A 14,107-nucleotide genomic window follows, 5' to 3' on the forward strand; every position below is an offset into this window, starting at 1 on the left:
GGATAGCCTGGATGTGCCCTGCACAGTGCATTACAGGAAGTGCCCTACAGGATCCCCGGATCCCCTAAAATATTTGTCCGCTCCGCAAAATGAGGATTTGAACATATTTTGTAACAAAAGTTTAAATTTTTTTTAACAATTTACTAAATAATGATTGATTATTTAAATTTATGAAAAAAAGTTTAAATTTTTTTCTTTGAAACACATTTTATATTTAAGTCATCGTTTTGCGGATTAGACAAATAGTTTCAGAACGGAGAGAGTAATTAAGTACTCCCTTTTAACTTTGATTCGCCATCTTAGTTACTCAGTTGGAAAACTGCTAATCTATGGAAATTGCGATGCCAAATTTGTCACCCATTTTGCTAATTTGCATTCAAGATCTCGTCTAATCTTTCTATTTAGTATATATATACACAAAACTTTAATAAGGGCGTCCCTAACTTGTTAAGGATGTCCCTTTCCTGACCAATATGCGATGATCCGAGCCGCTCAATATGTTCAAAACGTGATTTTAAAGATACCCTTTAGAAATCAGCAAAAAAAAAAGACCGGAAAGGGCTTGATCCGAGCAGTTTTTGTTTGTATTTTATCGAACGGTTCAAATAAAAACTGCTCAAATCAAGTCCTTCCCGGTCATTTTTTTACTGATTTTTCGCGACTACCCTTAAAATCACGTTCTGAACACATTGAGCGGCTCGGATCATCAACATTTGATCGGGAAAGGGGAGAAAAGGAGACATCCGCATTTTATTTAAAATGAGGACGCCCTCATTATGATTTACTTTACTGCAAAATGGAAAACAAAAAGTTTTGCCCTTTGCCACATTCTGTCATCCCTACACTGAAGGAAGGAGAGATTGTTCAATGCTCCGGGGCACTTATCTTGTGGCAATGAATAATTTTTCGCGTTTAAGGCAGTATCCAATCTAATTTTTTCAATGTGAAAAATCAAATAGGAAAATAGAACAAAATGAGGCAAATATTTGACTCCGAACAAAGGAAAGCAAGTGGTGAGATTTTTGGAGATGCAAATCTTGCCTTTCCTTCTTTCAAAAAAGAAATCTTGCTTTTCCTTTCTCAGCCCTTGGATAATTTAGCAGTAACAAAAATCTGGCTACCCTTTCGGACCAGAAAGTGTCCATGAAAGTAAACGAATGGTCCAGATTCACAGTGCGGATCCTATCATTTTTGAATTGGTTACTATCTTCAGACCTCAAGGCATCCTCATTCATTCATTTGTTAGGACTCGGTAAAAAGATTGTTCATGCAAAAATAATTGTTTTCGAACGACGCAAAATAAAAAAAATTGATCGTACATTTATCAGAGCACAGAGGACCAATATAACTTGAAATGACAATAATCAAGATGACCAATATAACTTGAAATTAAACCATCTACATTTTGTAAGACAAATCTACTTCAACTATGTCGTTTACTATTTCATAAATGAATAGTATTTTCATAGTCTTATGAGATCAACTATTCAAAAGAGGAGTGGACTAGGAAGGAGCATACAGGATACAGACGTAAAAAAATTCTGTACCGAAAAAGTGTCTGTACCTTGTATTCTCGTGCAATTTCAATCATAGAAGTGCACAATAGTCTCTTCCCCAGAAGGTTTTTTTATGCAATCTTGCGACTGACATTGCATGTGAACAAAGGTTTGGGTACATGTGACCTAAAGTGGAGAATAGAGGCCAAATTTTTTGTACCGAAAAAATGTCAGTATTTCTGTTCTCGTGCAATGTTAGCTGTGGAATTGCACAAAATGAGTCTTTTGTGCAATCCTAAAGTTGACATTGCACGTGAACAAAAATACAAGCACTTTTGGTTACAGGTTACATCGCACGGGATAAAAAATACAACTACTTTTGATTACAAGTGACTTGAGGGAGGATATAAGCGTGAAGTCTCAGTCCAATTGGTAATTGAAATAAAGATTTGTAGTACAAGAGTAGAATAGTCCAGGACATCCAAAACAAGGAACTCAGGAAAACAAATTAACAGTTCAAAACTCTTCTATGAAAGACCGAAACTCTTCAAATCTGGACCGTTCATTTATTTTCTTAAAAAGTTCCCGGTTTGGATTTCCTATTACAGTATTTCTGTTTGTAGTATTTGCATTATTAGGGATCCCTTATTATGATAGTGTCATTAAAAAGGTTATCAGGTGGTGGACACCAGCCAATTCATCAGATATAGAAAATGAGTAATCATTCCAATAACTCTTCCTCGCTGGCTCCCTGCCAAACACCACCCCACCCCACTACTCACTCAATATCTACTTTCCAACTCCAATTTACAGAGAGATCATAGTATCACTGGACAGGTAGGAGCTTTTTAACACATTAAAAATCGTATCTTTCTCTTCCTTTTAGAGGGAGGAAATAAAGAAGGCTGGAATAAATGCAGATAACAATGGTTCTTCTTCTACTTCTTAAGAGAGGGAGGGAGGGAATGAGTTGGGGATGTGAAGAAGAAGCTTTTTGTCTGATTGATTTTGCTTCTCTATCAGCTGCAGTTGGTAAGCACCCTAGTACCCAAAGTACTCTACGCCAGATTATTGTACTTATTTATGCCCATGTTTTCATTTTTCTTGTGGTTTTGTCTGTGGGATTTTGTTTTGTTTTGAGTACTGAAATAATCATCCTTTTGGGTTGCATGTATTTTTGCTTGTAATCTCTAGTTTCTGCATTTTTCCTTTCATATACTCAATCTTGTCGGAAATTAGAAATTGGAGGGTTTATGATTTTGTTAATTGCCTTGGGTGCTTAGATTCTGAGACTGTTTAAGCCCCGTTCCGCTAATAAATAAGTACTTATTTTTTGAATTAAAAGTAATGTATTGCGAGAGAATGACTTGTCTCATGAGACAAAGCGAGGAATAAGTACTAAAAAAATAAGAACCTTAGTGAAACAGCTGCCAAAGAACTAGGTTTCTCCGAATTGTTGTTGTTCTTTGTTCAAATGCACTGATCACTGATCAAGGTTATTCTATTGCTTTTTAATTTTTTGATGACTCGGTATCCGGCCCACTGACCAACTATTTCCTGTACCAATCCCATCGTCCACTAGTGGAGGGACATATTAAAACTGGAGAAAGCCCCATACGGACCGACCCCAAAGGCTTTTCTCTTGCATTAGCTTCTGGGTTTTCGTTGTTGGTGCTGTCATTTTGTTTTTCTCCACCTTGATTGTCAATATCATCAGTTGGGATTCGAAATGGAAACTATTGCAACACATTCGGGGTTTTCATTTTGGTGCCAATTATTTTGGGCATACATGTTCTCATCTGATTTTCTGGTCTGATTGTGATACTTGTGGATTTGTATATGCAAAATTTGTTCTAGTGATTGCTTTTTCTCTTTCCTTACTTCACTTTTTATAAGTTTTTTTGTCAGTATTAGAATTGACTGGACACAGGGAGAAATGAACATTAAGATACTGAAATCTTAATATTGTAATATTAAGTTCAGGAATTCACTTGACGAGGAGGAAGGTAATCGAGGTAATTGAGGTGAATCAAGGTTGCATTTGGTCTCTTTACGAACGCTTCTATGAGAAACAAGTTTGTCTCCGAGAAAAACTTTAACAATAAAAATTAGAGTGAGCTCAAGCTAGTGGAAAGGTGATGCTTGAAGCGTTTCAGGTTCAGGTCCCCCTCACTAGGAAGAAATGAATGCCTGAAATTTTACACTTGATTGTTCGGATTCCTGAATTACTATCCTTCCTTTTCGACTTGACCCTTTGATGGTGTAAAATGTGACTTTATGCCGAGCTTAACATGTTGTGATTTAGACATACATTCCGAAATGGTTCAATGCATCATATCCTGAAAAGTAAGTATGTTATCCAACTCAACTTTGTGCAATTGTGCCCGTTTGAAATTAAATATCATGATATTTTCGTGAATTATGAGCAAGTGGGCAACTAGTAGATACATTTTCAGATGATAAACATCCTTCTAACTCGGGTTTTCCATCATAGATTGAAAGTTTGACTGTTGAATAACTAGAAATCTACCACCGACATCTTTTAAACCCAGTTTTGCAGTCAATGTTATATCCCATATTTGCATTTAATATGGATCAATACACAACAAAATCACAGCTGTCCTTACCACATTATGGCATTCCAACATAGAAAGAAATAATATGAGCTTAAAGCAGTGTCCATCATGGTTTTTAGATGCAAAATTCTAATTTGGAAAAAGAATCAATGAGGGGAATATACTCTCCCAGAGGGGAAGGCTGGAAGGCGAGAGGAGAGATTTTTTGAAATGCAATCTTGTCTTTCCTTCCCCAACCGTTAAGAGTTAAGTGTTGCTGGATAACTGATGATGATCCGTCAAAAACAGGAAAAACTAGTACTCCTAAGATTTTACTAACTTTCTTGAAACACCATTTAGTAATTTACTTTTGTTAGAATCAATGAAGAGGTTATGATATATCTACAATGCCTCTCAACTCAGGAACCCATTTTCTACCCCGACAGCAGAAAAGCGCTGCACATGTACAAACTATACTTGTACACATAAAATTGTATCTTTCTCTTCATTTTAAAGAGATAAAGCCAGGAATAAATGCGGAAAGAAATCTTGTACTTCTGCTTGAGAGGGAGGGAAAGAGTTGGGATGTGGAGAATAAGCTTTTGGTTGATTTTACCATTCTATCACAGCTCCACGGTAAGCTAATCTACCACCCAAAGGAGAGAATTTTTGAACTGAAAACAGTGCTCTTTGGGTATTTTATTATAACATTCCATTTTATGTCACATCTTTACTTTCTTGTGATTTGTAGGTGAGATGTTTAGTTATAAATTTGCATAATTATCTGTTTGGTCTGGTGTTATGGTTGTAATCTCTATGCTTGTATTGAACTTCTGATATTTTGAAGTCTCGTCTAATTTTCTAGTCTGATTGTGATAGTTCTTAGTCTGTACTTTGTTGTGTTACACTTCTTTATACTTTTATGATTGATTTATTCTTTTCTAGAGAAAGGAGGAACAAAGGGATTGGAAGTTCATCACAACACTGACATCTATTTATTATGATCTCAATTAAGGTATTTAGTCTACGAGGGGGAAGGATCCTGCTGCAATCACTGGTTTTGATACTTGAACGAGTTCCAAGTTCTTATCGGAGTGAGGATCCTTTCGTGCAGCATCTTTCTTGCTTTGAGAGCTTTGGATATTGGTGCACTCTAGTTATTCGGTCTGGGGGTTGTGATTAAGCAGAATTTTCGAGAAATAGATTGTGGCTGATCAAGTTTTTTGGCTCTTACTAATACCAAGTTTGTGGAGTGCTTGTGTTCTGATACTACCCCTCAGGCCTCGGCTATAAGATGAGTCAGGACCAAAAGTTCCAACAACGGTGGGAGTTCAGAAGGGTAGATGAAGACTGCGATTCTTCAAGCAATGATTCCAAATCAATTTCTGGTGGCAAGCCACTTCTCAAGAATCACAAGTTGGTTCCAGATTCATTTTTTCCTGAAAATGATGAGACTACCAATCCACTGTCTCAACAGGAGAATCAATTGAATCATGGCATGGCCACCCCTTTTGAATTTGGAAAAGCTGACAAAATGGACAACGGCGCAAGCAGTAAAAAATATGCAGCTAAGAACAAGGTGAAGAGGGGTTCTGCGAGAAAGAGTTACGGGAAGAAGAATAAGCTCAGCTTGCATCAGCCTATTTCGCTGGACGATTTTAAGATCTTCACAACATCAGTGATTGAGGAGCTTAAAGTTGCTAGAGAGAACATGTTTGCAAGTATGAGAGATGAGATGGAAAAATTGGTGGCTGTTGAGGTAGCTTCAAGACCCAAAAGGAAAAAAGGCAGTCGCGTGCAGAAAGTTGGACGAGGGAACTCAGGGAAGAATCGGAAGGACGTTGAATCAGCCATGAAAACTAAAAATGGCGATGGTGGATCCTTAGAGAGGTCTATGAAAAGTGACAGGACAACCGATTCGAATAACTGCTATGAAGCACTTGAAAAGCAAGTTAACCATGACCAAGTTGGAACCATTGCATCCAAGGAAAAGGAAAAGGAGAAGGAAAAGGTAGAAAAGTTGAGATCATCTGCTAAAAAACCAAGTTATCCGTCTAATCTTTGCGAGCAAGTAGTTTCTTCTCCATATTTGACATTACCCACTGATGTGTCCAAGCCACAAGCTGAAAACCGGAAGCTTGATTCTTCTTGTAATTATGCTGCTAAGAATGGGATTGGTCTAGAAAGAGCGAAGGTACTCATTGATGCAAGTACTCGTAGAGGATACTTCTCGGGCATCCAGCAAGCAGAACAGTTTGGATGTTTTTCTCAAACGGGTTCACAAAATTTGAGTTGCTTTGATCAACAATGTACTCAAACATCAAATATGGGAAATGGGTTTCCAGTTCCACTTCATCAAGGTTTAGAAAATGGTCATCACATTCCAAGCCAAGCTAAGGAGAATATGTCTGGTGAACATAAGATTTTGGGTTTGAAGATGAGCGGAGGAGCAATAAGATTCTCCGGGGGAAGTCATGCTTTGTCAGAGAAATTTGTTTCTAGCAGCATCCGTAGCAATATGAACTATAAAACTGATGGTGGAGTTGTGGCGTTTGGATACCGGGATATAAAAGATAGCAATCCATACCAACACTAGAGTTGGGAAAAGGAAAATTGACCTACGGAAAAGAAATCAAGATCGTAGCTGTTGCTTTGTTGCAAATAGAGCTCATGGTGCCTTTTCTATTAGTATCATTCTTTCTGAGAAGAGATGACTAGTAAAGCTCCACATGGGAAGTGTTCCATTTTAAATTTTGAAGCTGTTCGTCCTGCCCCGATATTGTTCATGATCCAATGTTTACCAGTAGAAAGAAGCAAGGGTTGGTGTTCTTTGTACAAAAATTTGATACAATCGTTTAGATTCGGTTGAGTTTTGATCAAGCTTGGTTTTTTTTTCTTCCACAATTTGTGTCCTAAGAGATGCAAAATGTTAAAATCACATGTCTGGGTAGGTACATTGGTCAATAGGGGAGTTTCTGGAAATACTTTCAATGGTTTTCTTAGTATCAGTTATGCACCTTATCAGGGATTTACTTGATTTTCTATGGCTTTTTTGCAACATTTTATCGCAAATACTAAAAATTTTCTCCACAAGATTAATGTCAATTAGCTATAGAAGGTTGCCTTGTAAACCTCATGAAGGGTTGGCCTGGTAGTCAAGGCCTGAGACTTAGGGGTTTGCTCCCTTTTAAAGTCTCGGAAGGTGGTATCAACTTTTTTGAGGTCAGTCCATACAAAGCTTTGCTTTGACTTAAATTAGGCTCACCACAAGTGGGCGGTGTGATTGGGCATCCAGGGTTAATCAAGGTGCACGTAAGCTAGCATAGATGCCTGGGTTATAAAAAAAGAAGGTTGCCTGGTATTTATCATGTTGAATGGCTGGGTGAAAAGTGACTCTTTTTCTTAGCACATGAAAATAAGACGGGACCTGCGAATCCAGACAATTGCTGTGGAAAAGTGGGATTAGACCCTGCAAATGGCATGGCCTTGGCCTTAGGAAAATCGCGGTGCTACGCCCACCGATCTGTTTTACTGCTTAATATTTCACCATTTGTTCTGGCGATCAATGGTCCGGATTTATAAAAAAAAAATCTTCCTTTTTAAAATCTGAATCATCCAAAACATTTTTGGACGGTGAGATTGAGAGCAGTGGAGGAATCGGTAAATGTTGTGCGGTGGGCGTAGGTGGTTTGTAAGTAAAACATGAGTTGCTTTCATGTCCAAGGGCCAATGCAAATTGTGACCATTTGACTAATGCCCCATTTGGAACTCGGGGAAAGAAAATGAAAATGAAAAATAGAAAAATTAGAGAGAAAATTACGAAGAAATTGGAGAGAAAATTGATCTCATTTTTTAAACTTTCCCTTCTCTTTCTCTGGAAGCCAAACGAGGGAATGGAATTTTTGAAAACTCTCTTCTTTTCCATTTCTTTCCTAATTTCCAAACACACCTTAAGGAAAATCAGTGGTCCAGAGAGAGGGGGAAAAAAAGAAGAAGGCCCCATGTCATTAACACTCAACAGGTGTTTGATAATTATCAAACAAATAAATTAAGAGAATTAAATTCACACTTCCCGTTGTTAGAAGCTACAATAATTTTACTGTCTTTTTGCATGTGAATTTCCATTATTGACCTTTCCCTATGATATAAGCCACACATGAAGGGGCAATGTTGTTACTCTACTTGTAAATAGTATAAAAAAATGAGCCCATTTACACAACAGGGAAGTGTAAAAATTACTACACCAAATATGTGGCACGTTTTGGATAAAAATATATATATTTATGTGGCACGTAACTGGTATTACATAAGGCCCCGTTCCAGAAATCTTCTTAAAAAATAAGTAGCTTATTTCACATTTTCAAACTCAAAAATAAAGTAAATGAAATATAATTTTTCAAATTTTTTTGCATCGTATAAAAGATCTCATCGAGATCTTCCAAACAAGATCCATATTGCATATTTTTAGATTTCAATAAGTCCATAATTTTTTAGCTTGAAATTGCCTTCTTAAAAAATAAGGGTTTTTTCTTGGTTCCGGAACGGAGCCTAATAGTCAAATTTTCCTCTCTTTAGTTGATGAAAAATTCTAAAACCACATGCACCGAGTAAAGTGTTTGTGTAAGTGCGTGCGGTTTTAGAAGAATTTTTAGTTGATTTCATGTAGAGGTGTCAAACCGGCCGGACTGGCACGGCATGACACGAGCACGGTTTTAGACAAGCAATCAATGATTAAAATTGGCATGGCACGATATGGCACGATAAAGTAAATGAACCGGCACGGCATGACATGAAATACGATTGGCACGGAGCTAAACGGCCGGCCCGGCTCATTTGACACCTCTAATTCATGTAACCAATGATTATTCAAAAAGAGTCCTGCTATTGGGACCAACGGGTCCCCTAGGGAAATCGTACCAACAGCCACGTCAGGCCGTCTCTGGCCACCAGACGGCTGATTTGAGCCGTCCAAAAATTCTTTAAAAAAACAAGGGGGCCACTGCAGGAATCAATGGCATCCGATGTATGTAGGGTGCTTGATATAAATACCATATTTTTCGTGTATATATGTAGGCCGTCTCCGACCACCGGACGGCCGATCCATTCAAAAATTCTAAAAAAATAAAATAAACGAGGGGGCTTTATGCAGGAATCAACGACATCCGATGTGTGTAGGGTACTTGATCAAAATACCTATTTCTCGTATATATACACACACATATATATATATATACACGAAAAATAGGGTGTTTAGATCAGGCACCCTACACACATCGGATGCCGTTGATTCTTGCGTAGGGCCTTGGGGTGATACTGGTCCGGTTTCGACCGGTTTGGGTGTATTTTTCGGTCGAAACCGGTTATCCGGTTTGAGATTTTTAGAAACCGGAACCGGTTGAGATAAACCGGTCCGGTTTCGACCGGCTCAACCGGTTTCGGTCCAGTTTATCTGGTTTTCATTCATGGGCCATATTTTTTGCCCAACACATCAAAAAATTCACAATTCAACCCATAAAATATCAACCAAAAATCTATAATTCAACCCTTTTTTTTGGGCCAAACAATAAAGGATCAATTTTGAGCCAAATACATTAAAAAAAAACCCATAAAAGCATAATTAAGCCCATAAAAATAGTTTTTATATAATAAATATATTTATTAGACCAATATACATCACAAAATATCAACCAAGTACCCATAATTCAACGCTTTTCCTATTTTTATATATATAACCGGTCCGGTTTCAACCGGTTTTTAAAACACATAAACCGGATCGAAATTATTTTTCCGGTTTATAAAATTTTATAAACTGGAACCGGATCGAAATTATTCAACAAGTTTTAAAAATTCGGTCCGGTCCGGTTTTTCCGGTTTCGATCGATTTTCCTGTTTCAAGTAACAGCCCTAGTAGGGCCCCCTCGTTTTTTTTTATAGAATTTTTGAACGGCTCGGATCAGCCGTTCGGTAGCCGGATATTGCCCGGCGTGACTGTCGGTACAATTTCCCTACGGGACCCGTAGGTCCCTATAGCTTTTCTGTCATTCAATGGAGATGCATTCAAAAGGTTATGGACTTTCTGCTTTAGGAAAGATGCAATACAGTTTCAACTACATTTCTAGTAATTTTGAAAAAGTACAAGTGTTATGTCTATAATGTGGGAAAGCTATATGGTCCCCAACTGTTTCAATCACAAGGACATTAGTAATTTAGTATTCCCCATTTTAGGATGAAATTAATGACGATCACATCAATATAAATTACAAAAAACAAAAAGACTTTTAACACTTCTAATGACGTGGAAATTTATAGGCCATCGATTTTATGTTTAATGATGTCGCGATCCTATGCGTTGACCGCCTTTTTGCTAGCCAAAAAAGAAAAGAAAAAAACCAAATCCGAAAATTACAAGTCTTCAATCACAAATAAACACATACAAACATTCACAATGCATATCGAGCACTTATAGTAATCAGATTGAGTTGATTTTTCACGGGAGCACTCGAAAAAGTATTATAAATTTAACGAACGATTCGGATCATTTTTGTGGAACCTGTAGTGGGCTCCACACCGCTAAATGTGCACGATCTGTGCAATAAAAGTCTGTGTGGATATATAGCACGGCTGTTCTTTAAATGCTGAAATGAATTCTAACTATGGGGTGGTTTGGCTTAAAAAGCCACTTGGATTATTTTTTCTTTGTTTAAAATTTTTCGTCTTTGTTAGTATTGCGTCAATTTTTTTGTGAATTATTGGTTCATCTCAACAAGTGCACTCATCTCTAATAAAGGAAGGGGTTTTCTAGTCAAGTGAGCATGATAGTCTTTTCTATAATCAACGTAGCTACTTGTTATGGGTGCGACCATAGGCACCTCCGAGCCTACAGCGAACCTCAAGAAGGAGAGGAGACAAAGGATGCAACGGTGCTACACCCACCATTCTATTTTACCGCTCAATGTCTCACCATCCGTTTCATCAATCAATGGTCCGAATTTTAAAAAAAAATTGACTACCAAGTGGTGGTGATACAGTTTTATAGAGCATTTTGTAGCTTTATCATATACCGATTGTTTGATTATCATACCCTGTACGAGAAAATGATAGTACTTCGTGCCAAAAATAAAGCCCAAGAATTTTGTTTGCCTAATAAATACTGGAACGCAACTTTTTCTCTCGATCTTCTGTTTAACCGTGTTTGGATCATAATTTGCAGAGATAGTTATTACAGAGGTGCTATTGGTACAGATTTTATTTATGTTTCAGTGTGTACAAATTCTTTTTTGGTTCCGTTTTGAAGAAAAAATTAAGTAGGTGCGCTTGGTATTGTTCATCGGGAAATAAATCATAAGGTCAGCCAATCTTTCTTTATCTGAAAATATAACAAAGAAAAATCGAAAAAAACTCAACGCCAACGGGAAGCCTTTAAAAAAGAAAAAAATGGAATAGCTACTTTGGACGTTCAATCAAATTCAAAAGAATCAGAGCAAAAATGTCATTGCCATTCGAATTCCGGCGATACCATGCCACAATTGAAGAATATTCTCATGCTATAGACGGGGAAATTGATATCGATAAATAATTTTGCAATAGCATGAAGTTGGTCTATGATTCATCGAATAATAAGATTATGCAATTTTATTAATTTTTGTGAGATTAGCGTAAGAGTTGGATAAATTCCATTAGATTTTTCCCATTCTTTCTTTTTTTTCAAAACGAAGGTTAATCTCCCTTCTTATTCTTTTTGCTTTGTTGAGAAATATATGGAAAAGGGAGAAATTGAAATTTTCCTTAAAAAAAAAAACAAGAGATTGGTAGCATTTAAAGTTAGATTGAGTTGGCGGTTAAAAAAAATGTAGATTTAAGGAGTTAATGGTCGAATATGGGTTAACTTCGGTTAAGTAGAAGCTAGGTAGATTGAATTGGAATTTTAAAGAGAAAAAGACTTGGGCCAATGAAAGGTTGTTATGTGTCCGAAGTTGAAGGAACTCCACCTACCGAGGCAGGAGGAAATCCGCGTTCTAAATTCAGGACATCAACACGACTAAACATCCACTAGTACTCACCTTCCCTTTCTCCATCCTATTGGAACCCCCCTTTTTTTTTAAAACTGCTTTATAAATTCATTACATTTTTCACTGCACATTCATTTTCATTTTCCTTCTTTTATTTTCTTCATTAAACTTGGTCCCATCATGGGACATTCTTTCTCCTCTCCCATATCTACCCTCCCCACCTAACACTAAAGAGAGTAAATTCTATCCACCATAGGTTAGGTGGAAACCCCGCTTGTTGGTCCTACAAGACTTTTTTTGTTACAATCTAAACCGTTCATTTTGTAAGGTACGTAGGCTAGTATATCCATGAAAAAAATCAATTTGATTAGATATCGATAAGTATATCGAAACTTGTATTTTGGTTTACAGAATGGATGGTTATAGATTTTGAAGTTAAATTGTCCATGACTGTCCATTTTCTAAACCAAAATTCGATTTTTAATGTATCTTTTGATGTCCGATCAACCTCATTTTTTGCATGCATATATTATTCTGTCGGTCCTATAAGATGAACGGTTCAGATTATAACAAAAAAATGCATGATGGGACCCGTATCGGCACAGGTGGAAAGAATTTTATCACTAAAACCTCCACTAGTACTCCCCTCCCCTTTCTCTCCCTGTCTCCATCCTATGGAGACCCTTTTTTTTAAAATCCTTTTTGCTGAATGTAGATTTGTATTGCATTTCTAAAGCTTCTATCTTGTTTTTTTTATATTTTTTATAACCCCATGTTCAAAAGCCAATTTGCGCATGCCTCAATTAATTTCACAGCTCTAAAGTTAATAATCAGGGCAAACTCTTCTGAAGGTTCCAAGGTTTGGAATGTTTGGCCTCCATTGAATTCGGGGCTCTGAAGTTATTTATTTATTTATTTTTATCAAACTGAAGTTAATTCACTTACTAGTTTTCTTATATCCTCTCAGCCTTTCAGTGCCGAGCGGGAATCATGTGGTGCCCGTTAGTGCATCCGAGCCGTTCATTTCGTTTTTGAACGGCTCAGATTTGGAGAGAGAAAGTATTGGGATGAGAGGAGAGAGAGAATTTCAATTCGAGCCGTTCAAAAGTGTATCGGATGGTTCGGTTGAGACCGAATGGGTGCCACGTGATGAGATATATCCACTCGGCACTGGAAAATCTCTCCTCAGCCAGACCTCGTGGGTTAAGCCTCTCTCTTGTTACTTTAGCTTGTTGGGTTGTTTACCAAATTTTATGAAAGTGTCCCCCTTTAGGATAGACAAAAGCGTATCAAAGTGGCCCCCACCCTTTGTAGTCTTTGTATCTTTGCAACTATTGGAACTTTCGTAATGAGTTCTCTGGGCTCTTGTAAAGCAGTCTTTATAAAACGCAATTTGGCTGAAAATTTGTACTATAAGCAGCATAATCTTCCATATAGTTGCAATAAAAATGAGTTATGCCATTTAATTTCAAATGAATTATCAAGTCAATTGTCCAAGTAATTATCGAATCTCTCTCTCTCTCTCTCTCTCTCTCTCTCTCTCTCTCTCTCTCTCTCTCTCTCTCTCTCTCTCTCTATATATATATATATATATATATATTCATACTATAGACAATAAGCAATATAAACCAAACAAGTAATGGGCCGTCCCTTTTGTCTACTGGATTAGCTTTTGGTGAATATAGTACAAGTTCTAATGAGCCGTCTATAGTAGAGTGGGAAAGACCGAACATAAATAGTTCGGATGAATAATATACTACTATCTCAATGTTCGGTCGACAAACGGAGCGTATGTGACAAAATAAAATTCTCTATACCGAAATTCTCTATACCTCTGTACTAGGGCATGTTCGGCCATAGGATCACTTGAAAATTCTGGAACATAGGAGTAAAAGACATAGTAAAAAAAAACCAACGACCCAAAATATCTCGATTTCACGGTACACCAATTTCGCGGCACAGGGAAATCTCAGGTTGTAACTGGTAAAGTGACATGCCAACGTGGCGACGTTTGGTCTCTATCTTTTTTTTTGGCAAGCGGAAAATC

At 37.3% G+C, this 14,107-nt stretch overlaps 1 protein-coding gene across 3 annotated transcripts; it reads left to right on the top strand.

Moving 5' to 3' along the window:
• The first annotated feature begins 2,391 nt into the window (after positions 1–2,391).
• LOC131316598 (uncharacterized) lies at positions 2,392–7,082 on the top strand. 3 transcript variants are annotated; one of them, XM_058346018.1, is made up of 2 exons: positions 2,392–2,528; positions 5,067–7,082. In XM_058346018.1, the coding sequence occupies exon 2, from the start codon at positions 5,346–5,348 to the stop codon at positions 6,645–6,647; it is 1,302 nt and encodes a 433-aa protein (XP_058202001.1). In that variant the 5' UTR covers positions 2,392–2,528; positions 5,067–5,345; the 3' UTR covers positions 6,648–7,082. The 3 variants fall into 3 exon arrangements, with proteins under 3 accessions (XP_058202001.1, XP_058202002.1, XP_058202003.1); XM_058346019.1 differs by having other exon boundaries at positions 2,394–2,528; positions 5,003–7,082; XM_058346020.1 differs by having other exon boundaries at positions 2,450–2,528; positions 5,075–7,082.
• Positions 7,083–14,107: the final 7,025 nt, after the last annotated feature.

Source organism: Rhododendron vialii, chromosome 2a (assembly GCF_030253575.1).
Source record: "Rhododendron vialii isolate Sample 1 chromosome 2a, ASM3025357v1".
In the NCBI taxonomy this organism is placed as follows: Eukaryota; Viridiplantae; Streptophyta; class Magnoliopsida; order Ericales; family Ericaceae; genus Rhododendron; species Rhododendron vialii.